Below are 27,726 nucleotides of genomic sequence, written 5' to 3'. Positions count from 1 at the left end.
ATTCAGGGAACAAAAGTGGCAAAGGCAAAAATATAACCAAATCTCACATTAGCAAATGAAGTTCTTTAGCATAAATCTTCAAAGAAAAATTACTTCAACTCAGCAAACATAATCCCAACTCACCTAACACAAAATGATGACAAAGCATATTTCTAACAGAATATATTTTATAAGACAAATATAAATTACACCACATTTTAAATGAAGACTTCAAAGACTTACAATCCAGTTGCTCAACACAGAAAGTGGGCAGATAATCAGTGTTGTTCTTGGTCTCTCTTCAACATCAGTTTTCTTTGAACCCTCCACTGCAGATGCTCCTGAGGACAAATCATTGACAAAGCCTTTGACTACTTTTATTTTATTTTGGGGGTGGGGGGGACATACATGTCAATAAGGAGGTGGCAATCATCTGCCTCATGAGAAGAGAAATTGAGTAGAATTAAAATGAAGTGGATGAATTTGTGTCTGTAGCCACGAAGGAACAGAGACTAAATTTTACCTTGTCACTTTAAAAACCTAAAACCCCAGAGAATGTTTATCAGAAGAGCCAGCAGGATGTGCCTGGAAGGATACAGAGGCAGCAGTCTGTGACACTGCCGGGTGTGCACAGCCTATATTGCTGTTTGTAATGGTTCTACACAGTTTCTTAAACCTGCAGTATTTGTACTCCAAGCTGGCCCCAAGTGATCTTTACTTTGCTACAACAACTTATGCATCCCTCCCCCCATTACACAAGGGCAGCTCTCTGTCACCCACAGGATATGGTCAAAATGACTCAGGTGACTTATACTCCAATGGAGGAAGCGGGCCACAGACATACATAGAGTAACATCAGGCAGTGACAATGTGAAGAAAAAATTAAATGTGATGTGAGGACAGAAACTGTGGGCTTGAGGAGGTCTGAGAGGGAGGGTTATGGAGGGTACTGCTTTTTGGGTGACAATCTCTTAGAAACCTAAGTGAAGCAAGACAGCAAGCTGAGCACATATTCAGGGACACTGGGCTGGACACCAAAGTCCTAATAGCAGTTGATGAAAACACAGAAATAAGATGCATTTGCTGAAATGCCAGTGTATTAAACAGATGAGACCAAGGGACAGAGACACACACTGCCCCAGATCTCTGTATCTTTAGCTCAATCTCTTTCCATCTCAAATACTTACTCTTAAGCAATGTTTTCAAATGAGCTACAAAATACAAAATTATAATAAAGATCACTAATATTCTTCAATAAAAAGCAAATTTTAATCATAACAAAAACTAAATGTTTATTATAATTCAGTTGAAATCAAATTAAGTAATCACACTTTAAAACAACTATAAAATTACTCTTGTGTCTTCACTAGAGAACTCCCTGTGCTTATTTATGCCTTTGTAAAACAAGCACAGTAGGAAAAAGCACTGAGGGAAATGACATCAGGATGTGGCTTTCCCTTTGCTCTATTTTCTAAACTTCTTTAATATGGTTTAATAACTTTTGTCATTTTTCATTGAAAAACAGAAAAAACTGGAAAACTAGCAGATTCACTGACCCCTTTTCAAGGTTTTCTTCTTTGTTGCAGGGCTAGGTGAAGTCAGTGCACATGCAAAGGCTGCATCTTCTTTGACCTTGGAAGATCCTGCTGATGTAAAACCACAGCCAATCAGATACTTTACAGTGTCACCTTCCCTGGGCTTTATGAGAGGAAAGAGATCCCATTTTTACAGCATGTTACGAGCATATATTATTGAAAAAAAAATAAAACTATCTGGTAACAAAAATTGTCACCTCTGACAATAACTGTGTCTCTCTAGCTCACAGAAGGGATGCAACCACTCATGGTAAGACTACTGCTTCGAAAGAATGGTGAGAGGAGGAGCAGGCCTACACTCTGGGGTGGAAAAAAATTTTTCAAGGAAACAGATGTTTGATTCCTAATAACAAGGCCACCAAATTTCCAGATCAGTTCAATGATGATCAGTTTATTTCCAAATGCAATACAATTTCTTAATTCAGTAGGAAAACAATTTGATCTGAATTAAAGAAGAATAAAGTAAACAATGTTTTGGAGATGCCAGGCATCGTGGCATCGTATGCAATCTGAGCATCTTAGGAGGCTGAGGCAAGAGGATCCCAAGTTGGAGGAGACCAGTCTCAGGAACTTACCAAACTTACTGTCTCAAAATAAAAAATAAAAATGACTGAAAAAGTAGCTCAGTGATAGGGCAACTCTGGGGTTCAACTGTCCCCCATGTTGGGGTTGCGCACACATAGGGTTGGGATGTTTTAAGAATAGAGGAAAGAAATAAAGCTATTTATTTTTATTTTTACACCCTTTAAAGAAGGGAATATTAACAAAAAAGGTACTCCCAACTTAACTTTGTGAATTACTATTTATACATAAAAGTATCTTATTGAAGTTTTTTTTTTTTTTTTTTTTTTTTAAGAGAGAGAGATAGAGAACTATTTATTATTTATTTTTTGGCGGACACAACATTTTTGTTTATTATGTGGTACTGAGGATCGAACCCGGGCCACACGCATGCCAGGCGAGCGCGCTACCGCTTGAGCCACATCCCCAGTCCCTTGAAGTTATTTTTTTAGTAGAAAATTATTTTAAGTTGATCTAAGTATGACCCCTTAGATTTTAATTTGAAACTACTTATTGAATTTTCCTTATTTAATTCATTTAACAAATATGAAGTTCCATGAAGAGTTCAAATGTAAATAGAAACAAAGTTGAAGACATATTACTCAAAATTTCCAATCTTGGGAAACACAAACCAGTAGGGTTTTACTTTAATAATCCTTAAGTGTGGACTCTTAGTACTAAGAAGGTCTAGGACACACATACCTTTTGCCCGGCTTTTAGTCTCTGACTGTATATTTTTCAGTCTGCCTAAAACAAAACCAAAATAAACATTAAAACGGGCATGCAAGGCTAAAATACAGACACATTACCCAACCCAATCCTCTGCACATTAATTACCTTTTGTTTTCTGTGGCAATTCACTTGTTTCAATTTCCTCTGAATCACTGCTTTCAACGTACTGGACAGTAATTTTTCTTCTAAAATTTAGTATACACAAAGAAAATCAATCCAAAATGGGATATGACACTCTTTTAGTAAATGGAATTCAAATGCTTTTTCATCTCACTGTTTATTTTTTGAAATATTTTCAAGAGAAAGATTTTATTTGACTTATGAAAGTCAAATCTGTCAAAAGCATCTGTTTTCATAACCAGATGTACTTATTTATAAAATACATATCATTAATATTAAATTTAAAAAACTAAGTCAAAAAAATAATCATTCTAATAATGAATTCAATATTTTATAGTTCAAATAACACCTTTATGTAAAACTAAAACAAAAAAGAAAAGGTCCTTATCAAAGCAACTACTTCAATATAAAGAAATAAGCAACCAAAGGCAAAATGATTCATCATAATGGAAAATTTCCTAAATTTCATGTAGAAACATGTAACTGGTTAAGTGGCTAGGAACAATGGACCCTGCAGTGAGTGAGACCACCCAGACTCAAATCCTCATTCTGCCACTAGTTTGCTGAGACTTTAAGCAAGCCACCTTATATGTTCCTACGTCGCAGTTTTCTCACTTAGCGAGTGGGGGTAATGTGATCCTCCTGGTAGGATCAGAGGTGCCTGCTGCACAGGAGGCACACCCACACCAGCCACAGGGAGTGTGCCACATGCTGCTGAACTCAGCACTGCACTCTACTGCCTTTTACCCGGTACAGTCACTACCAGTACCATGTTAGCTAGGTTCACAGCTCAGATCTATGGACCTGAGATTCAGATAAAAGAAAAACTGACAAGTGCTGGTTCTGGGGTTCAGTTCTGATGTAGGTACCAATGATAGAATCATCGCCCATGATGGTTAAGAGACTACTGTTGGCAGGACTCAGGCACACGGCATCACACCTACAGACACCACAGAAAATTGTGCCACAAAAGCCCAGTATGTGCACAGCCTTCAGAGAGTATAAATTAAGTTGTTAAAATTCAAGGTAGATCAGAGGGGTATGATGTATTTTACTAAAATTCTTCCCATACTGTAGCCTAAGTCAGTATGATACTCTCCATAACTACCTAAATGTCTTATTTTCATTATAGTGAACTTAAAAAAATTTGAAATGAGCAAAAGAATGGTTCTGTCAAGTCATCCAATACATAATTCTTTAGTGTTCATTCCCTAAATACATTAAAGAAAACTATTTTAAAGTCTAAACAAAAACAAAAAACTCAGGAGCTTGATCTTCATTACTAAGTGAAAGAAATAATAAGTGGCAGAAAGATGAATGATTATTAACTCACTTCTTCTATAGATCAACATTACTTTTCTTCAATTGTAAAAATGAGAACAGACTATCCAAGTCAGTGATTCTGGCAATGAGAAAGTATCTGAAATAACTATGTAACTGAGATAAAACGGTCATCTTTCTTTCGTATATATAAGAAAAAGAGTTTAAATTAAAACATCTCATTTAATCAAACCACAAAAAAATTTACCTTTTGGGGCGAGAGCTGGACAATTCTGACATGGAACACTTTTTCTTCTCCTTGATATGTGAAATACTGGGTTCTTCACTACATCTAGATCTTTCTATTTCAAAGAAAAAGCCAAATATACAGATAATTATCCAATTGTCTTAAACCAGCAGTACCACCTCTTAAAATCTTGGTTTTACAATTACTGATCTGTTTTCTCAACATCTTCACTTTTTTCAAATGCCCTGTTTTTTCCATGAAACAGCCAGTTGTAGTTACTCTACATTTTCCCAACCTAGAACCTTCAATTTCTTGGGATGCAATCCTTTCCCAGGAGTCACCCAGCCAGTTCCCACACTGGATGAATTCCTCTGTACCATGGAGGCCCAGGCCGCCAAAAGCTGTGGTAGGGGAGGGGTTCACAAAACAGAACAGAATCACACACAGCTGCTGTCAATCACTAACCAACTTTCCAGATCCTGGCTGTCACTTTGTTACCTATCAACTCCTTCCTCCACTTCCCATAGCCATTCTCCACAATGACCACACTATACCACATCCTCTGCCTAGATTTTAACTCCTTGCACACCTAGACCACCTCGTTCCCTTTACAAGGAAAAGCAGATGCCATCGCCTAAGTCCCAATTCTCCTGCCTTTTTTTAATGGCCTTCCTCTTCTACTTATTCCCATCTGACTACTTTATTTCTAATGTCAGCTCATCCAACTAACTGTTCTCTCATGTCCATCTCCTTCCTCAAGCCTACTAAGCATTTTCTTAGTTATATCCAAAAGTCTTCCAGCCTACAGATTTCTTTCCTACCACCACAAAACAAAACCCCATCTGCAGCTTTGTTCGCTCTAAAAAAGATTTTCCTATCCCCAATAGCACAGTTACTTCCAAATAGTCCTCTTACGATTCTTACCTAAAATACGTTCCGTTTTACTCTGCTTTAACCTACCTTCAGAAATTGACTTTGTGAAGTCATATCACTACTAAATCCACATATCTCTTTTCTTTTCTCCTTGGACTTCAGAATGTGGCTCTAACCTATCTTTCTAGCTTAATCTGCTGTTATTCTTGCACAATGCATTATAAATAACATGAAATACACTAAGGTCCCAAAACAAAACATATTCTTTATTTTTTTCTTAAACTATCCTTTCATGAGATTTTTTTTTTTTCATCCAAAAATGTTCTTCCTAGCCTTTTGCCTATTGTATAATCACCAAATCACTTCTGTAATAAAACTTTTCCTGATAGCCAATCCCTGTGAGGTCTTTCAGAAAGAGATCCTAAATTTTTTTATATTAAAGATGAAATTGCAATTTATTAGCTGGAAAAAATGTAAATCAAATTATCAGGTCATAGCTAAAATTAACGCTTACCTTTGCCTTGCCCATCTGCCTTTTCAGTAGAACTGTTTCCTCCAAGTTTCTCAGACTCATCTTTAACATTACATTCCTTACATTCCTGGGTGAAAAGGCACATTTCTTTAATGGTACTAACAGTTTTGTTTATTTTGGGTACCCAGGACTGAACCCACTGAGCCACATCCCTAGCCCTTAACTTGTTATTTTATTTATTTATTTATTTTTAAAATTTTGAGACAGGGTCTTGCTAAGTTGCTTAGGACTTTGCTAAGTTTCTGAGGCTGGTCTCGATCCTCCTGCCTTAGCCTCTGAGTCGCTGGGGTTACAGGAGTGTGTCACTGCACTAGGTCTATTATCAGTTTTAAACAAATTTAAAGATCCTGTCTTGTACTGCTTTACTTTCTTAAACTGTCCTTTCATTACTTTTCCTCTTGAAATCTGGAGCAGACAGATGCAGCAGTGCAGGTCCCAGAGAGCCCTCCACTTTACTCTATCAGAGATTTCCAGCCATCCATGATTCTCTCATTTTCTCTTCATGAACAGAATCACACACAGAATCTCTTGTTTCAAAATGCATCAATGTATACATAAATTTAAAATAATCCTATAAAAGTAGAATTTTGAATACTTCATAAAATCTTACTAAAAATGTGGTTGGAACGAGGCATGGTGGTGCACGCCTGCAATCCCAGTGGCCTAGGAGGCTGAGGCAGGAGGATCACAAGTTCAAACCCTTCACAAGGGTTTGAACTGAGGTTCACAAGCCTCAGCAAAAGGGAGACACTAAGCAACTCAGTGAGACCCTGTCTCTAAATAAAACACAGAAGAGGGATGGGGATGTGGCTCAGTGGTCAACTGCCCCCGAGTTCAATCCTCAGTACCAAAAAAAAAAAAAAAAATGTGGTTGGAGCTGGGGTATAGCTTAGCAGAGCACTTGCCTAGGACATGAGACCCTGGGTTTAAAACATTGGGGTGGGGGTGGGAGGTTGGTTGAGAAGAACCATCCCCTTCTAATGGTACCAATCTAAACCATTTTTAGAGCTACAGTAACTGGAAGAGTTAATAGTTAACTTTTCTTTTACTCTCCCTTCCTCCATCCCTCCCTCATTCAATTTATTTTTTTATAGTACTAGGGATTAAACCCCAGGCCTTCCTTGCACATACTAGGCGAGCAGGCAAGCACTCTACCGCTGAGCCAAAACCCCAGCCCTTTCCATTTTATTTTGAGACAGGGTCTTACTAAATTGCCCAAGCTGGCCTTAAATATGTGATCTTCCTGCCTCAGCCTCTGAAGTAGCTGGGATTATAGGCATATCTATGCCCGGTTTGGATGGTTATTTTTAATGCATTAGCTCCAAGAAAATGTTAAAATGCTTTTTGTCAATTTTTCAATCAGGTCTTCAATCACTAGACTAGTGCAACCATTGAGTTAAAAGTATACAAAATTGGGGCTGGGGATGTGGCTCAAGCGTTAACGCGCTCGCCTGGCATGCGTGGGGCACTGGGTTCGATCCTCAGCACCACAGAAAATAAAATAAAGATGTTGTGTCCACCAAAAACTGAAAAATAAATATTAAAAATTCTCTCTCTCTCTTTAAAAAAAAAAGTATACAAAATTATTACCCCAAAATTTATATACACGTAAAGGATGTCATTTACATTATTCATTATATTAAGTGATTCTGCACAACAAGCACATTCTTCAGACTTCAAAGATATATGAATGGTCAACAAACATATGAAAAAAATTTCAACATCTCTAATTATCAGAGAAATGCAAAGTCTACACTGAAATTTCACCTCACTCCAATCAGAATGGCAATTATCAAGAATACAAATAACAGATGTTGGCAAGGATGTGGGGGAAAGGTTATACTCATACATTGTTGGTGGGACTGTAAATTAGTACAACCACTCTGGAAAGCAATATGGAGGTTCCTCAAAATCCACTGTTATATTCTTAAGGGCAACTGGTAACATATACCAAGAGCCTAAGTGTAAATAATCTTTGATCTCATTAGTAATTTCTAATAATCTAACACCTTTCCTCTCTGAAAAAACTAGGATTGGAACTATCATTTGATCCAGTTATCCCACTCCTTGGTAAATAACCAAAGGAGTTCAAATCAGCATGCTATAGTGACTCGTAGCCACATCAATGTTTATAGCAGCACAATTCACAATAGCTAAGCTATGGAACCAACCTAGATGCCCTTCAACAGATGAATGGATAAATAAAACATGGTGTATATACACGATGGATTATTACTCAGACTGTCATGCTAAGTGAAATAAGCCAGCCCCAAAAAACAAGAGGCTGAATATTCTCTATATATAGATGCTAACCCTGAACAAGGTGGTACGGGAATAGAAGTTCAGTGGGTTAGAAATCACATTTTCAGTTTCTATTTCAAATAAGTATCTTTAAAATGAAGATCCTTCAAACGTCCTACAACAATTTAAATGCACTGCTAATCTACAGGAAAAATAAGGGAAGTCTTTAGTGATAACTGATAATTTCTCAATTGATAATGAAGAATGAAGCTATAACTAGTCATATATGCTTCTACCAATTTTGTAACCCTAGAACTTTCACTTTAGTGACATAAATCATTGGACTATCCACAGAAGGGCACTGAACCTGAACTCCTAGCAGGTTTACCTCTCAATAAAAGCAAAAAAGAAGGCAATGTGACTAGGCGGGAACTGGCAGTACACAGCTGTGAGCAAGACACAGGAGACTGAGTAGCAGCCTCTGAAAATTAAAACATGAGGAAAGGAACAGCTGGATTCAGAGACAGCTTCTTTGCACACATCTTTGCCCTAGCCTACTTTCAGGTAAAAACAAAGAATAATGGTTTTTCTTTCTTGTAACACTTATTTTTCTCTTTTAACTAATTTTTAACTCTTTGTAATCACATTTATTTTTCCACTAATTTTTAAATGAACATAAACATATTTGTGTATATATTTTATAAACATACGCACAGACAATAAGTATAAAGAAAAACCACCCACAGGACAAATTATTATCATTAACATTTTGGTATCCCCAGAGTACGTAAGAACTTTTATGACTTATTTAAGTATTAGGAAGTGGAGAATTGAACTCTATACACAGATCTGTACCTGGCGTTAGCATTCACAGATCCTGAGTTTAATCCCCCACTCAGCAAAACAACAAGAGCAAACAAACATGAAAGCAAAGTATTCACAACTTGGAATATAGCTGCATAGCATTAAGTTTTATGGCTATATCGTAATTTAACGGTTACCAATAAAGAGACATTTCAAATTGTCTACTTTTTTTAAAAAAATATTTTTTAAGATGTTGATGGACCTTTATTTTATTTTATTCATTTATTTATATGCAGGGCTGAGAACTGAACCCAGTGCCTCACACATGCTAGGCAAGTGCTCCACCACTGAGCCACAACTCCAGCCCTCAAATTGTCTATTTTTAAAATAACATTGAAGAAATAATTTGTACTACTATCTTTGGAAAAAATGGATTGCTGAGAACTTCCTTAAGTAGATTATTAAAAATTACTGATGAGGTCAAAGATTATGAAGACTTAAGGCAACTGCCCATAAGAATGTAACCCTTTCACTTATACCACAAGACACCCTAATCATACTACCAAAGGTATCATCAATCTTCGCAATTTTTTTTTTTTTAAGAGAGAGTGACAGAGAGGAGAGAGAGAGAGAGAGAGAGAGAGAGAGAGAGAGAGAGAGAGAGAGAGAGAGAGAGAGAATTTTTTAATATTTATTTTTTAGTTATCGGCGGATACAACATGTTTGTTTTGTATGTGGTGCTGAGGATCGAACCCGGGCCGCACGCATGCCAGGCGAGCGTGCTACCACTTGAGCCACATCCCCAGCCCAATCTTCGCAATTTTTAAAAAATATTTTTTTTATTTGTAGACAGACATGATACCTTTGTTTTATTTATTTTTATGTGGTGCTGAGGATTGAACCCAGTGCCTCACATGTGCTAAGCAAGTGCTCTACCACTGAGCTAAAACTCCAGCTCTTGGCAATTACTTTTTTTTTTTTTAAATATTTATTTATCTATGTATCTTTAGTTTTAGGTGGATACATTAGTTTGTTTTTATGTGGTGCCGAGGATCGAACCTAGTGCCTCACGCATGCTAGGTGAGCACTCTACCACTGAGTCACCATCCCAGCCCCATAATTTTTTTTTTTAGTTTTCAGTGGACACAACATCTTTATTTTATTTTTATGTGGTGCCGAGGATCGAACCCAGCACCCTGCGCATGCCAGGCGAGTGTACTACTGCTTGAGCCACATCCCCAGCCCAGGCATTTACTTTTTAATGAAATTTATAAATTTCACAGTCAGCCAAAGACTTCACAGAAAAACACTCACTAATACTTTACCTTCTTCAGTTGATTCTTTTTAATTCTCTCTACAGGAAGAGGTTTACCATCGTGGAAGTTGGTAAGAATTACAGCAATGGCTGTAAGAGTTTTACCCTTTCAAATGTTTAAAGAAAAAAAAAAAAAGGTCAGATTCTGAAATCCAGCTGATCAGAAAACATTCCAAAACCAATTTTAAAATAATCAAATACTGACTATCATTCAAGGCCACAGAAGTGTAGGATCCTTATATAAAATGACATACATGCTAATGAAAAATGAGAATCTTTCAGTTAAGAAATGCTTTTCCTCCCTCACATTATTAAAAAATTATTAGAAGATTTATATTATAAAATACTACAAGCAACTCAGATGAATGTCATTTATTGAATGACTACTGTTCTTAGATTCCACATTTAACTCAGAACTATTAATTTTATCATAAAACTGTTAACAATTAGTTTGCAAATGAAGTTCAGAGCTAATTTAAAATGAGTCCTAACTCCAGTATGCTTATGAAGATAATCACTTTATTAAATCTGATTTAACAAAACTTAAAAGCCATAACTCATCAAATCATAAGGGGCATGATACTTCCTGTGTATTTTTCTTAAATGAAAACATGTTTACTTTTCAGTTTTCTCTGCAGTGTAATTCATAGTTAACAACACAGAAGCAAACATCTGGCAAAGTTAAAGCAATATTAAACAGGAATTTTCAATGTGTGGGCCCAGGACAGTTTCAGGAAAATGGGAGGTCAAAACTGTTTTCATAATAATGAAATATTAATAAGACCTTATTTAACAAAGTGGGGTTATCATCTTTAAAAAGAGTAAAACAACTGAGAATCTGTTGTTCAAGGATAAAATCTGAACTTTTGCCTGGTGCAGTGGCACACGCCTGTAATCCCAGCAGCTTGGGAGGCTGAGGCAAGAGTATCACGTGTTCAAAGCCAGCCTCAACAACTTAGTGAGGCACTAAGCAACTCAGCAAGAGCCTGTCTCTAAATAAAACATAAAAAAGTGACGGGGATGTGGCTCAGTGGTTAAATGGTGTTCTCTCACAAGAATTGTAATATGCAGAGTATTCAGTAGATATTTGTGAGCCCCTAGGTTCAATGCCAGGTACAAAATTGATTTTCAAGTGAAAATCAATATAAAACTTGGGACACTATGAAGACAGCAGCTTCCAAAAATGTAAATGCTTTTCTAGTAAGATCAGTGGTGATATTAAAGAATGTAAAATCTTAAGATTGTATATTGAAATGCACCAACATTTGGCAGATCAGCATAATACAGTGAATCAATATTTTCCAAATGAATGAGCCTGGTGATAAAATCACGAGTAGGTAAAACATCTATGCAATGTGGAAAATATACTAATAAATTTTAATGCACTGCTATTAAAAGTTCACTGGTATGATTTCAAATTCTATATTATAACTATTAACCTGTAATAAACTAATACTTGTTGGATTTCAGCATAGAACCAAATCTATAATTATCTAAAAAACTATCAAAATACTCTTTCCTTCGTAACTATATCCATATGAGTACAAAGTTTCTTCATACACTTCAACCAAAACACCACATTCACAACTGAATGAAATAAGAAACAGACATGAGAATTTGGGTGTCATCTATTCATCCAAAACATCAAAAAAGGTTTGAAAAAACTGTAAACAATGCCAGTTTTCTCACCAAAATTGCAACTGCTTTGGAATACTTTTCATTTAAAAATATGCCATTAACAAGTACTTTTGTCAACTGTTCTTTTTAATATTTAAAAAACATTTTCAATGTCTAATGCTGTAAAAGTCCTTTGACTGTCTTTAATAATTTTTTAAGAGAAAAAAAAGTTACTGAGACCCAAAAGTATAAAAACTGCTAGTGTAACTTATAAATATCTATTCAGAATATTCATAAATATCTACTGAATACTCTGCATATTACAATTCTTGTGAGAGAATACCATTTTTTGCCATGCCGGGTACTGAAATCCAGGCCTCGTGCATGCTGGATAAGCACTCTACCACTGAGCTACACCCCAGCCCTGCCTTCACTTTTTTAAAGAAAATCTATGAAAGACAAATTAGCCCAAATTTCAAAACACAAAGAAATTGAAAACTACGTGTTTATGCAATTACTGCTACCCAATTATTTTAACGTTCTTTAACCAAACAAAAAAACTGAGTATGATTTTAAGTCAACCCCCCAACACACAAAGCCTGTGTTCTACACTGACACATATGCTTCAACTTCAAAATTACTTTTTATAAAATCATAATCACAAAATAAGATTGTATTAACTTAAGAAAAAAATAATTACCAAACCCATATCATCAGCTAAAATTCCTCCATGGACATTTTCTGGTCGGTCTTTCTCAGAAAAATTTGTTATTGTGTTATAGTATAAGTCATTCCGCTGCTCCCAGAATGGAGGGAGTTCTTGACTGTTCTCCCGAGAGATCATCCAAGACAGAGCTTGTTTCTGATGAGGAAGCAGTGGTGTTTCAACAGCCTAGAAACAAGAGTTTCACAGAACTATAGTTAGTTCTTTCCTTTCTCTACATGCAGTACCTAAAAAGTTGATCTTGTGCAAAGAAATAAAGAGGATATTTAAAAATGCCCAATACCTCAGCTGGTTCCATTTCATGCGTTTTATCATCTTCTTTTAAATCTTCAAATAATTTGTCAAATTCTGTTTTAAGCTGTAGTAAACAGCAACAAGAAACACCATTAAGCAAGTCAAGTGATAACTGTATCTAACTCAGAGATTTCATGTCTTTTTCTTTTTTCCCGATACTAGGGACTGACCCCAGTAGCATTTTACCAGTGAGTTACATCCCCACCCTTTTAATTTTTTGAGACAGGGTCTTGCTGAATTGTCCAGGCTGACCTCCAACTTGTGATCTTCCTGCCTCAGCCTCCCAAGTGGCTAGGATTACATGAATTCACATTGTTTAATTAACCAGAAGAGTCAAACATTTAACCCTCTGGGATGCTATATGGCTCACTGACGGTAGAATGAACAGCTTTTGTTCTTTTTTGTTGTTGTTATGAAAAAAACTGCAGGGGCTGGAGCTGTAGCTCAGATGCACAGTGCCTGCCTAGCACAAGTGAGGCACTGGGCTTGATCTTTAGCACTGCACTAAAAAAACCCAAATAAAATAAAAGGCCTATTGTCCATCTGTACTTACAAAAAATAATTTTTTAAAAAAGTAACTGCACTGTAGTTGGAAGACTATAAAACAGAGACCTTGTATCTAAATAAAATACAAAATAGGGCTGGTAGTTCAGTGGTCAAGTGCCCTGAGTTCAATCCCTGGTACCAAAAAAAAAGATATACAGGGAAAACATGGTAACCACAATTAGAAGACAATAAGACTAACACTAGCAGGTAGAGATATTAAAATATTTTGATGTTATTTTTAAATTGATCTAGATTTATTTATTTTATACACTATTTCAAATTAACCCAGATAATAGAATCCTAGATTATGAATTAGACAAAGTAAGGGCTAGAGCAATGCCAAGACTTGGAGTTAATTTTTACCATTGCATTTGCAACCTTACTGAAAGGAGTAGTAAGTTTCAAATTTTGATGTTTTAAATTACCACTTGGACATTTTGAAAATCTCAAATGCAAAAATATCTCATGCAGATCCACACATGTGAATATTTTGGTAGAACAGGTCCAACCAGCCATGGATCAAAAATGTAGTTAGGCCTATAATGGCTATACCTGTACTGAACATGTAAATATCTTTTCTCCTGTCATTCCCTAAACAATATAGTACAACAACTATTCATATAGCATTTACACATTTACATTACATTAGGTAATATAAGTAATCCAATAACAATTTAAAGTATATGAGAGGATGTATGTGGGTATATAAGGAAATTAGGGATCCTGGAACCTATCTGTGGATGCCAAGGGATGACTACAATCCTTATCACAGCTTTTTAGATAACATTTACAAACAAGTATAACTATGTGTATACATATATACACACACACATATACTATATAACAGGTTTATCATTTTAAAAATATAAAGATCATTAATGCCAGCACATACATATTATTCTATTCTTTGACATACCAACCTTCTACATTTAAAATTTACTTTTAGATTTCAGCACAAAATGAAAGAGAAGCACACCTGTTCCGCTGTCATCTGTACCGCAGCATGAACTGGCATACTGTAGCTTGGTCCAGCTCTTCCAGAGCTCCAACTACTTTCCAAATTGAATCCCACAGCTATAATTCACAAATAAAAATAAAAGAGTTTTAAAACTCAGCGAGGAACAGAAACCGCGTTAAGAATTTCCAAGTAGCTGAGGACATAGCTCAGTGGTGGAGCATTTGCCTAGTGGGTCAAGGCCCTGGTTCCAGTCCTAAGCACCACAAAACAATAAATAATAAAAACTAATTTAGGTAAGTGCTCTACCATTGAGCTACATCTCAAGCTCTAGATAAATATTTTAAAGCTAAATACTAATTAAAAAACACATTATTAAAATAATTCCACAGTACATGAATAAGCTCTTGCCTAACCAACAATTCTTTTCCACCCTCAATCTGGAGATTTGTTTTGTCTAAAATGTATCAAAAAGAATCATTAGCTTTGGGGGAATTTAAGAGGGAGTCTATAGAAGCTCTTTGCATATATGTTTGTGAATCCACAGTTACAACCACGCACCATGTATAGAAATTTTGATCAATGTCAGACCAGATAAGACGCTGGTACCATAAGATTATATGGAATAGCAATATTGCAATCTTAGCCTGCATAAGCACACTCTGTGATGTCTGCACAAAAACAAAGTCTCCTAATGATGCATTTCTCAGAATCCATTCCCATTAAGTGATGTATTACTATATTTCAAAAGAAAAAAGAAAAAAATCTGAGATTTCCTCAAAAAGACACCAGGGCTTTCAACACAAATTAGTCTGGCCAACAAAACTCAAAAGACAATAAACAGTCTACAATTCCTGCATTTACAATATTAAATAATATTAAGTTAAATTTTAAACTTACTTTTTGGTGCAGGACCCAATTTAAATCCATGTTTCTTCAATTGATCTAAAACAGCTTTTCTATTTTCTTCTTTTCCCCAAAAAGTCATTTGCAAAGGCATGGTGAAAGCATTGTTTGCACCAAAAGGAACTACCCTATTATATTTAGGAGAGAAAGAAAAGGGGAAATTTGAAGAATGTGTTATCCTAATTAAGAATCTGTTAAATATCCCATTGTACCTTCAAATTTTGAATGGGAATAAAGTAGGAAGACACTGACCACTTGGAAGGACTTGAGAGAGAAAAAGGACAGGATAGAAAATCAGCGAGGAACAGAATGTCCAAAGAAACACACCAAGGGATAAAATAGTGCAAAACACAACTGTTTCTACACAAAACTACAAGATAAAACATTCTATAAATCCGTTTGACGGTGAAGCCTTGGTTAAAAGAATCACCAAAGGTGGATGCTGGGGGAAGATGGGAAATGACCTGCAGGAACTAGTTCTAATCCAGGATTCACTCAAATTCGTTCTCAGTACATGAATATCCTAAGCATTAGAACTGGGGTATGAATATTCCAAATACTTAAATTGAGATAACAAATATAAACTGCTAAAAGAGAAAAGGTAACCAAGAGGAATATATCAGAGCTTAAAAAAATAAAAACAAAGAGATGGAAGAAGTGAGACAGCATGTGCCTTAGCTGAAAGAAGAGCTACTATGAGTTCCAGTCAACTGATGGCATGTGGAGATGAGGGTCCAGCATTAGCCAGTCTCCCATTTATAAAGAGAAAAATCTGAAGTTTTCCATTTAGGAAAAAGAACTAGGAAATAGAAAATGTAGATATCCAGATTTGGATACTAGAAATAAATAAAAATAATTCCAAAACAGCAGGTAAAATGAAACTCACCTACATCTGATCACAGGATACCAGTTTACAACCTTTGATTTATACACATTTCTGAATTCCCAAATCTACACTTGATAAGGTTGGAGAGATGGAGTACACTTCCCAACAGGTGAACCATGGTCTTTTTCTCCATGGTACAACTTAACAGGAAAGCAAGAGGACAGCTATTGGATGGCTACGCAGTAAGAGAACTGGACAGGTTAACTAAAGGGACAGTATCAAAAGGCACCACAACACTTTTATAGGCCTTAAGAGGCCCTAATAAGTTCTAAGATAGCTTCGACTCACAATACGAAAACCAAACTCTAAAAGTACGTTACCCTTCCACTTGTGCCAATTTGTTGTCCATGATATAGGCCAAAGCAGCTGCCAGATCTTTCTTTAAATGTCCAACCTGATTTCCATTCACATTGTTTACTTTAATGGCATTCTTATCATAGGGGTTATTAGGCTCTCGTTGTAATGCAACCATTTCATTATTATTAACCTAACAAGAAAAATGAGCAGATAAGAACATTATTAGAACTATGAACAAACAATAATAGCTTGACTTCATTATATTTTACCTGAAATTTCTATTCATTTTTTAATGCTACTTCTACACAGTTTATTCATCTGGAATCAAACCAGAAATATTAAGGAAAATATTTTACAATGATTCTTTTGTACAACTTTTCTAATTTATATTCACTGTGAAGTTAATAAACCAGCAATAACTTCTGAAAAATAGCTTACCTTTCCTAAGAGCTTACTATATGCCAAACATTGTTTGACGTACACTACATAGTGACCTTTTAAACCCTCACAATTCGTAGGCATATAATTATTCTCATTTTACATACGAAGAAACTAAAGCACAGAAGTCATTTGCTTGAGACCACAAAGTTAATTAAGTATCAATGCTAGAACTGGAACCTAGGCAGGCTACTTCTTGAGCCACAATTCTCTAGAATTTAGAGAGGAAAAAGGCATTTGTAACTCAGAATGGAACTAGCATAAGGAAAATATATCCAGCCTCCAACCCATGCTATTTTCTGATTCAACTTGATTAAAAACTGTGAAGATGGCAATGAAAATAACATAAGAATTTCCAAAGTTCTCTCCTCCATAAAAGCAGCAGAAAAACTGTCCAAACTGATAGAATCAACTTTTCCAGAACTCTGTGAACTAATCCAAGGCTGGAAGAAGTTTAAGGAGTGCTTATCAAGAAAAACAGCTGAATATAAATGCTTCAGTCTCCTTCCCAACTCCCCAGCTACAGAGCAGCCTTTAAAAACATCAACCCACTGAGATTCTTACAGCAGCCTGGCATTCAACAGGGTGGGCAGGGTGGAACTGCAGGTTTTTTTCAAAGACCCGAAAAGCCACCATTGCCTGGCCCATGTCATGGTTCCCTATAACACTCTGCTCTCTGGCTGTATTTGAACTCTTAGCCCACCTCAGAGGCAGGTGAGAAAGCTTCCTTGACCAAGTGTTCATCAGACACAACTTTACAGGCAAGTATCTTAACGCTATTGCTGTTTGAGGAATGGATAATAATTAGAATAATAATAAAAAAAAACCAGAATAGAAAAACCAAAAGTCTAAACAGAGAAGCTGGGGAATGAGATGTCAATAGGTGTTTTGAAAAGCTCCAATATATCCCTGGCATTCTAAAAGGCCACATGAAAACACAGGACTACCCATTTGACCATGAATGTGCACATTCTCAGCAAAGACCTGAGAAGGCCCTATGCGCCTGTCTCTGGCTGAACTCGAGGCATTTAAGAAGCAGGAAATAAAGGCTAAGGCAGAACTGTTCCCAGCCCTGGAGGTTTGAAGGAATGCCCCCAACATACACAGGCACTCTAGGCAAAGGCTGGGAAATCGATTGGTTCTAGTACAACCATTAACTGACCACTAAGCCAAGTACATGCTTCAGTGACTACACACAATGAACAGACTTTATAGAATTAATTCAGAAAAGTCACTAGCAAATACCAATTACCAAAGCTGGCAATAATAAACAACCCTAGAAAGAGAGAATATAATTTCCAGAGTTGAACATTACTTTCAATGCCCATTTTACACAAGAAAAGCACAAGTCATGCAAAGAAAGGGCAAAGCATGGTCTATACATAGAAAAAAAACAGCAATCAATATGAACTATACCCTAGGGAAGCACAGATGTTCGACATACTAGAAAGAGACTTTAAGTCAACTACTTTAAATATGCTGAAAGATAGCAAACCATTTCTTCAAACATGAGAACTCGATCTCAAAGAAATTCTGGAGTCAGAAAAATAACTGAAATGCAATGCCAATCAAAATCCCAACGGCATTTCTTGTAGAAATGGATAAAGCAATCATGAAATTCATATGGAAAAATAAAAGACCCAGAATAGCAAAAGCAATTCTAAGCAGGAAGTGTGAATCAGGCGGTATAGCGATACCAGACTTAAAACTATATTACAGAGCAATAGTAACAAAAACAGCATGGTACTGGTACCAAAACAGGAGGGTGGACCAATGGTACAGAATAGAGGACACAGAGACTAATCCACAAAGCTACAACTATCTTATATTTGATAAAGGAGCTAAAAGCATGCAATGGAGGGAGGATAGCATCTTCAACAAATGGTGCTGGGAAAACTGGAAATCCATATGCAACAAAATGAAACTGAATCCCCTCCTCTCGCCATGCACAAAAGTTAACTCAAAGTGGATCAAGGAGCTGGATATCAAATCAGAGACTCTGCGTCTGATAGAAGAAAAAGTTGGCTCCGATCTACATATTGTAGGGTCGGGCTCCAAATTCCTTAATAGGACACCCATAGCACAAAAGTTGATAACAAAAATCAACAAATGGGACTTACTTAAACTGAAAAGTTTTCTCTCAGCAAGAGAAACAATAAAAGAGGTAAATAGGGAGCCTACATCATGGGAACAAATTTTTACTCCTCACACTTCAGATAGAGCCCTAATATCCAGAGTATACAAAGAACTCAAAAAATTAAACAATAAGAAAACAAATAACCCAATCAACAAATGGGCCAAAGACCTGAACAGACACTTCTCAGAGGAGGACATACAATCAATCAACAAGTACATGAAAAAATGCTCACCATCTCTAGCAGTCAGAGAAATGCAAATCAAAACCACCCTAAGATACCATCTCACTCCAGTAAGATTGGCAGCCATTATGAAGTCAAACAACAACAAGTGCTGGAGAGGATGTGGGGAAAAGGGTACTCTTGTACATTGCTGGTGGGACTGCAAACTGGTGCGGCCAATCTGGAAAACAGTATGGAGACTCCTGGGAAAGCTGGGAATGGAACCACCATTTGACCCAGCTATTGCCCTTCTTGGACTTTTCCCTGAAGACCTTAAAAGAGCGTACTACAGGGATACTGCTACATCGATGTTCATAGCAGCACAATTCACAATTGCTAGACTGTGGAACCAACCCAGATGCCCTTCAATAGATGAATGGATAAAAAAAATGTGGCATTTATACACCATGGAGTATTACGCAGCACTAAAAAATGACAAAATCATAGAATTTGCAGGGAAATGGATGGCACTAGAGCAGATTATGCTTAGTGAAGCTAGCCAATCCCTAAAAAACAAATACCAAATGTCTTCTTTGATATAATGAGAGCAACTAAGAACAGAGCAGGGAGGAAGAGCAGGAAGAAAAGATTAACATTAAACAGATACATGAGGTGGGATGGAAAGGGAGAGAAAAGGGAAATTGCATGGTAATGGAGGGAGACCCTCATTGTTATACAAAATTACATATAAGAGGTTGTGAGGGGAATGGGAAAATAAACAAGGAGAGATATGAATTACAGTGGATGGGGTAGAGAGAGAAGATGGGAGGGGAGGGAGGGGGGATGGTAGAGGATAGGAAAGGTAGCAGAATACAACAGTTACTAATAGGGCATTATGTAAAAATGTGGATGTGTAACCGATGTGATTCTGCAATCTGTATTTGGGGTAAAATTGGGAGTTCATAACCAACTTGAATCTAATGTATGAAATATGATACGTCAAGAGCTTTATAATGTTTTGAACAACCAATAAAAAAAATTAAAAAAAAAAAATTCAGTAGAGAGGCTTAATAGGTGACTTGAATAGACAGAAGAAATAATCAGTGTAATTTAAGATAGGTCAACTGGGATTTAAACAACAGAACAAAGAAAGAATGTAAAAACATAAACAAACAGAGCCTCAGAGATCTGTGTGTCAACATCAAGTATACAAACGCATACATAATGAGTGCCAGAGGAGAGGAGAAAGGAGCAGAAAAAACATCACAAGAAATAATGGCTGACAATGTCCTGAATTTGATGGAAAACATTAATCTACACATTTAGAATCTCAACAATCGCCAAGTAAAATCAATTCAAGAGACACACATCTGGACACAGCATCATCAAACTGTCGAAGAATCTTGAAAGCAAGCAGCAAGAGAAAAGCACCTCTTCACATACAAAGACTTGATCTCTCATCAGAAATGAGGGAGGCCACAAGAGAATGAAAAAACTTCTCAAAGTGCAGAAAGAAAAAAATTCAATCAAGAATTTTATAGCTTGCAAAACTACACTTCTAAAATGAAGGAGTAGGGCATAAATGGCACATGCACTGCAATCTCAGTTACCCGGGAGGCTGAGGCAGGAGGATCCCAAGTTCGAAGCTAGCTTTAGCAACTTAGCAATATCCTGTCTCAAAGCAAAAAAATTAAAAGAGCCGGGGTGCAGCTTGGTGGTAAAGCACCCTTGGGTTCCAGTCCCAGTACCCACCCACCTCCCACACACACACAAAGGAAGGATAAATTAAGACATTCCTAGAGAAACAAAAACCAAGAGAATCCATCACCAAGCAGAAATACTAGAGACAAGCAGAAACCCAAAAATACTAACCACTAACTTGAATCCACATGAAGAAATTAAGAGCAGGTAAAGATAATTATTTACACTAAAAAGAAAAAAAGACAGTATAAATGGATTTTTGTTTGTAGTTTTTTTCCTCTTCACCGATTTTTTGTGTGTGTGTGGTGCTAGGGATTGAACTCAGGGCCTTGCACATGCTAGGAAAGTGAGCTATGTCCCTAGTCTCTCTCAACTGATTTTAAAGTACATAAGACAATTACTATAAATCTTCACTGATGTACACAACATAAAGACATAATTTGTGTAATAAGAGAACACACACACAAAAAAGGGGTAGGATGGAGATATCTAGGAGCAAAGCGTTTATTGAAATTAAGGTGGCCCAAATCAAACTAGGGTCTTACAATAAATTCAGATGTTAACTGTAATCCTTATGACAATTACTAATAACTCAAAGTATGTTTTAAAATAAATAAAATTTTATGGTACACTAGAAAATACCAGTTTAATACACAAGAAGGCAGCACTGGAGGCCAGACCCAAAGGCCACATACTGCCTAATTCCATTTCTATAAAATATCTAGAGCAGGCAAATCTACAAATTAGGCAGTTCAGGGACACCAAGATTGTAGAGACAGGGTAAAAGAAGGCATTGGAGGACAAGACAAGGAGTCAGTCCCTCTTTATAGTACGTCCCCCTACCATGACCATTCCTGCCACTGAGGACTTATCACCATGACATCTCCCACCAAAGGTTTGATATTTTAAAATGACCAATTGGGGTAAAGTGGGCGATATTCTAATTAGGTTTTCTAAAGTAACCAATGGGGGGAAAATTGGAAAATAGATTCTTTGAGGTACCAAAAGGTAACCAATAGTAGCAAATGGGGTAAGGTAGTCAATCAGGTCTGTATAGGGAAAAGAACATCCCACAGCTCAGCATGTAAGACCCTAATTTCCAGGCACTGGGGCCTTAAGCACCTCTCTTTTTCTCTCTCTCTCTCATCCCATTCCATTCTACCACAGAGTGCTACCTTCACCTTCAATAAATCTGTATTTTGCCTGTTACTTCTGTGTGTCTTGCTCAATTCTTTGTTTGGGACATCAGGCACCAAGGATCTGGACTTCAACTGGACTTCCCAATGGTAACTTAAGCAAAAGAAAACAGCTGAGGGTACAGCTTAGAGATAGAGTGCACACCTGGCTTGTAAGGCCCTGGAATTCCAAGTGCAGTACTAAAAAAACAGGACTGGGGATGTAATATAGCTCAATAGTACAACAAATGCAAGCATAAGGTCCTCAATTACAACCCCTACCCATGTGTATTCTGTTATTGCTTTATAAAATAAATGCGTGTGTGTGTGTGTACATGTGCACGGAATGTTGTTTCAGGGCTGGGGGCACTGCTCAGTGGTAGAGTGCTTGCTTATCATGTGAGAGGCCCTAGATTTAATCATCAGCACTGCAGAAAAGAAAAATAGCAAAAAAGAAAAAAAATTTTGTGGTACTGGGATCGAAGTGAAAGGTGCTCTAGCACTAAGCTACAACCCCAGCCTGTCCTATTTTTTGTTTTGCTAAGTGGCCAAGGCTGGTCTTGAACTTGTAATCCTCGAGCCTCTACCTCCTAAGCAGCTGCTGGGAGTATAAGCACACACTGCCAGGCCCAGCTGACAAATAATAAATTTGATAGTATGTGGACTATCCTAATTTTTTAATTTCCTGAAGATACAGGAAAACTGCTTTGAACCTCTCCCAGCATCTGTCTACTGATTCAAGACATTCTGCATGGTACAAAGAATTAAGACACAAAAGGATATAAAAACACAAAAAGCATGGCTGTATTCCCAGTGGCTCAGGAGGCTGAGGCAGGAGGATCACGAGTTCAAAGCCAGTCTCATTAACTTAGCAAGGCTCTGTCTCTAAATAAATAAATAAATAAATAGGGTTGGGGATGTGGTTTGGTGGTTAAGTACTTCTGGGTTCAATCCCCAGTACCAAAGAAAGACAGACTTGGGCATGAGAGCTACAGGACAGATAGTTTATCAAATAGGAACTGATACAATTCTAGCTGGGCACAGTGGCTTACACCCATAACCCCAGGGGTTTGGGAGGCTAAGGTAGGAGAACTGCAAGTTCAAAGCCAGCCTCAACAATAGTAAGAAGCTCAGCAACTCAGTGCGACCCTGTCTGTAAATAAAATACAAAATAGGACTGGGGCTAGGTGCAGTGGCACACGCTTATAATCCCCGTGGCTCTGGAGGCTGCGGCAGGACGATCAACTTCAGCAAAAGCCAGGGGCTAAGAAACTCAGTGAGATCCTGTCTCTAAATGAAATACAAAAGAAGGCTGGGGATGTGGCTCAGTGGTTGAGTGTCCCTGGGTTCAATCCCCAGCACCAAAAAAAAAAAAAAAAAAACTGATACAATTCTAAAAAGAACTAGAAAAAGAAAAGCCATTTTAAGACTAAATTAAAAGAACAAAAGAGTGAACAGACATGGTAAGTGTTGGAAAATTAAAAAATGAAAAAATATGAGGAATAACAAAGATATAGGTATACAGCAGTCTACAGGGGTGCGGAGTGGGGAGACAGAATATGAAGTTGCTGAAAAAGAAAATGAGCTTTGGAACAAAGCAAACACTCAAAACAAATTACAGAAAATTTTCTTAAACAGAAGAAAACAAATTTACAAAATTAAGACATACCCTAAAAACACTATTAGAATTTCAGGGTAAAAAATAGACATATCTTTTAGTCATCCTGAAAAAAAAGAAAAATTCCAACTCACTTAAGTGGACAGAAAATCATACTGGCATCAGAATTCCTATGAACATCTGATGCAACATTAGGATATGGAGAGTAATTTGGGTCTAGAATTTTATAGTCAGCCAAACTTTCTTTAAGTACAAAAAGTCAAAATTAATAACATACAAAAACTCAGGAAAAACTGTTCTTTCCTAAGTCATCTCCTACACAATACAGTTCAGATGATCACCAAACAATTTGAGAAGCTCCAATGTAAACAAAATATGAGACAATAAAAGACTAGACAATACTGGAATATGAAACTTTTACACAAGAAATCTCCTGCAGAACATACTTCAGACAATTAAAAAAGATGGTTTGACAAGCTTCAACATAGGAAAAATATGGGGGAATAAAAAAAAACTACCAAATCCACAAATTTCTACAAAAGATCTGGGTTTTGCCACAAAACTATAGCATGAAACAAGGAGGAAGGGGCCTTATGACCCATTATAACCAAAAATAACATATGTGCCTTGTCTTGACGCTGATTCAAAACAAAACAAAACAAAAAAATCAAAGACATTTTTTAAAAGTCAAGAGAATCTATTTATGGGTTACTTATTAGATAGGATATAAAAATAAAATGTAAGACGTGTAAAATTTTTGAGAAATACATACTGAATTATATTAACATAAAATGATATATTCGGAATTTGCTTTTTACAATACAAAATGGACAAAGAAAACAAAATGTGGGAAAAAACTCTGCTGGAGAATCTGGATCATAGATATAATGTAAGTTTATCGTATTCTTTTATTTTCATGCATGTTTAAAATTCTTCTTAGTAAACTCATAAAATAAGAGCTATAGTATCCAAATGACACAAGAGGCATCCTCAATGACCATAACAAAGACAACTCCAACCAGAAAAAGTTATATTCTCTGCCCTATTCCCTTTCTCTCATACACACATACACATAATTCACAACAGATACAGAATAATAGGGAAAGAAAAGGCAGAAGATACTTTATAGTATCTCTGTATTTTGGGTAAATCTTTTAACCTCAAAGAGGATACCTCTCTTAGTTACTGTACGAATCAAATGATGGTGCAAAGCGCTCTGAATATTGAAAGCAGGCTATAAATGCAAAAGAACAATAGTAAAGTAAGGAAAATAAATTATTTGTTATCTCTTGCTTACATACATTTCATATATCACCTTCTAACACTCTTGTTTTCTAGGTTAATACCACAAATACACCACGATTTAATTTAATATCTACTTTTATACTCACTACTCCTGTGTAATAGCGTAGTCCAACTACATGACCTCTCAAAGTTCCAAATAACACTGAATCCAGCTCTTCATCACTAGTTAGGAAGTCATCTGGAGGGATAATATCTTGGAATTCAAAACGTGGAAAGAAAGTTGGGTATGAGAGGCGTGGAAAATTTCCATGGACTCCATACTGAACAGTCTGCAAATACTTCCAAACAGGATCCCTAATAAAGACAAAAAAAAAAAAAAAAGCACAGAAAATCTACAGTATTTAACCAATAATTTCTCAAAAACCACAGACCAATAGCATTTATAGATCAATGGTTTCCTCACTTTATTTTAGCAAATAAATTATCTTATGTGGGAATCCCTGTGAACAGATGAATAGCTATTCTGGTTAAAGCTGGAATTGAAGGAGTCCAGGAACCCTACCTGTTCAAAACCAGCTCTTTTACCACACCTCTGCCCCAATTCAACATGAAAACCCAGTAAGGGTTGACAAAACACTTTCCTAGTGAAAGTCATCTATTGAAATTGAAATGTATGGACTTATGATTATATGCCAAAATTCCAATGGCGACTGATCTAGAAGAGATTCGCAAAAACAGAACTATTAGACATGAAGCTGTTCCTATCTTTTCAGATAATGCATCCAGCATTCATTACTTTAATTCCCTCCGAAGAGCACGCATTTTATTAAGATCTCCACACTAAGCCATCATGGGAAGCAGACCTCAAGCGCCCCCTTAACCAAGCTCCTCCACCCATTGGTTAAAGAAAATTTTTATGGATAATTATTTCAGGAATAGGCATAAAAACTACTCTGGACGATGAAAAATGAGATGTCTGTGCGGGGGCCTCCAGAAGTTTCCACTGGAAGCGACAGTCGCTATTTGCTCTGCGTTTTCCTGGCGCGTCGCGCATTCCTCTTTCAGCTCTTCTGCAAACACATATTCGCACATCTGTGCGTGCACATGCATGGTGACTACTTGGGGACAGAGCTGCCGTTCTCGGCCTCCGCTGGATTGCAAGGCCTAGCGCACAGTGGGTGTCTAATGGATGTCGTGTGGAATAAAGCACCCGCCGGGCGGCTGAGCGCGACCCCCCGCAGTCCGTGACAGAGCTTTCCCAAGGCCCTGGCACGAGACTCGCCCGAGGAGCTGCTCCTCGCAGGCTAGACAATGCGTCGATTCCTCCCGTGGCAGCAGGAGAGGCCGGCAGACGGGAAACCGAGCTGCACGGTGCGCAGCGAGCGCGGCGGCAACGCACGGAAGGTCAGGTTCACTTGGGGACGCCGCCAGGCCGTTAGCCCCAGCGCCCCACCCCCTCCGCCCCCTTCACCTCTTGAACATCCAGGACATGGTGCTGCGTGGGGTGACCCGAGGGACGCTGCGCGCCCGCGAAGGCTCTTGAGCCGCCTCGGTCAGTTCCTTCCAGGCCTCGCAGCCCAGAAGCCAGGGGCAGGCTCCGAACGCTGAACCAGGAGCGCAGCGCTGAAGAGCAAGGCGCCTCGCGTCTAGGCGGACGTAGTCGTCGTCCCCGGCTAGCAACAATCTGAGACCCGCGACGCTCGGTGACTGGCACTGAGAACGTCCAATCCGGAGGAGGAGCCTGCGGAGACGACCCAATCGGGACACGGAAGGGAGGGCAACTTCGCCCCGCCCTGCGATTCAAAGACGGCGGGGGGTCCCGGCTGCAGGGGCGGTTCCATCCGGGTTCTTCCCCGCCCCCAGGGAGGGCGCGCGGGAAAGCCACGCGGCCCCGAGTGCGAGCGCGGTGCCCGCGGTGCTCGTGGCGTGTGCTGCGTTCCCTGTCCCAACCCGGGGGAAACAACTCTCCCTAACAATGTTGCCCGCGAAGTCTAGCCGCATTCTGCAGGTCCGACCTCACATTAGCTCTCATTGCTTGTCATATCTGATGTACAATATGGTCTTCACAGAACGGGTTTCTCATTTTAGGAGACCAGAGGCAATCAGTGACAAACTGTTTACCTTCATTTTCTGCCGCCAATGCTGGGACTTAGCGCTGACCTTTGTTATTTTAAAGCGTGGTCGGTGTATGTGAGACACATCGAGTTCAGAAAATGTTAAAAGGAATGTATAGATTGGCTTTTCCATTTTTTGTTGTTCTAAAGGAAATTTTTCATGTTTTTGGTACAAGACATACATAGGATGATAGCACAACTAAGGTGGTTGACCATAGTTGGAAATGGCCGCGATCGATATGGCTGCCGTGGAAGCAAAATTCATGCCTGGGCCTGCTGCAGTCTAGAGCTGGAGATGCTGGGCCTTGGCCTTGAGGGGCTGAGAAGATGGTGCTGCGGGTAAAAGCAGCTGCACCCGCATCAGGATAGGAAGTTGGTGGTGGCACTGAGCTGCTTGTGGGGCGCAGTGTGACTGTCAGAATTGCTGGATCAGAGAGGAAATATGATTGTACATGTGGTAAGTATTGACACTTGCTCTCCATCAAATTGTCCATTTTATGCTTCCATTTGCAGAGTATGAAAGGTGGTCAATGAAAGTTTTTCAAGAGGCGTTTATTCATTACCTTAAGGGGGGATCTATTACCATAAGCCAGAAATGGAATGAGAAAGTGTGTGTGTGTGTGTGTGTGTGTGTGTTTTGCTGGGGATGGAATC

The 27,726-nt window shown here is 37.9% G+C and overlaps 1 protein-coding gene across 6 annotated transcripts in view; it reads right to left on the bottom strand.

Annotated features, from left to right (window-relative positions):
* The window catches only part of Hltf (helicase like transcription factor), a 50,266-nt gene extending 23,616 nt beyond the window's left edge, over positions 1–26,650 (bottom strand). For 4 of the 6 annotated variants that reach the window (XM_058574949.1, XM_046431248.2, XM_046431249.2 and 1 more), the window contains exons 1-14: positions 26,430–26,650; positions 25,105–25,312; positions 16,508–16,674; positions 15,296–15,429; positions 14,417–14,514; positions 12,884–12,958; positions 12,577–12,768; positions 10,270–10,365; positions 5,882–5,966; positions 4,516–4,609; positions 2,973–3,052; positions 2,838–2,882; positions 1,536–1,625; positions 223–320 (exon numbers count right to left, since the gene is read on the bottom strand). In XM_058574949.1, the coding sequence (XP_058430932.1) occupies positions 223–320; positions 1,536–1,625; positions 2,838–2,882; positions 2,973–3,052; positions 4,516–4,609; positions 5,882–5,966; positions 10,270–10,365; positions 12,577–12,768; positions 12,884–12,958; positions 14,417–14,514; positions 15,296–15,429; positions 16,508–16,674; positions 25,105–25,312; positions 26,430–26,449 (1,482 nt within the window). In that variant the 5' untranslated portion in view covers positions 26,450–26,650. The remainder of the gene's footprint in view (positions 1–222; positions 321–1,535; positions 1,626–2,837; positions 2,883–2,972; positions 3,053–4,515; positions 4,610–5,881; positions 5,967–10,269; positions 10,366–12,576; positions 12,769–12,883; positions 12,959–14,416; positions 14,515–15,295; positions 15,430–16,507; positions 16,675–25,104; positions 25,313–26,429) is intronic. The other 2 variants (XM_046431250.2, XM_046431252.2) reach the window with 1 other exon arrangement.
* Positions 26,651–27,726: the final 1,076 nt, after the last annotated feature.

Source organism: Marmota monax, unplaced genomic scaffold (assembly GCF_021218885.2).
Source record: "Marmota monax isolate L192 unplaced genomic scaffold, Marmota_monax_Labrador192_F-V1.1 WCK01_AAM20220418_F8-fsc00022, whole genome shotgun sequence".
In the NCBI taxonomy this organism is placed as follows: Eukaryota; Metazoa; Chordata; class Mammalia; order Rodentia; family Sciuridae; genus Marmota; species Marmota monax.
Note: the sequence above shows the minus strand (reverse complement) of the source record. Positions and strands in the feature narration are given on the sequence as shown.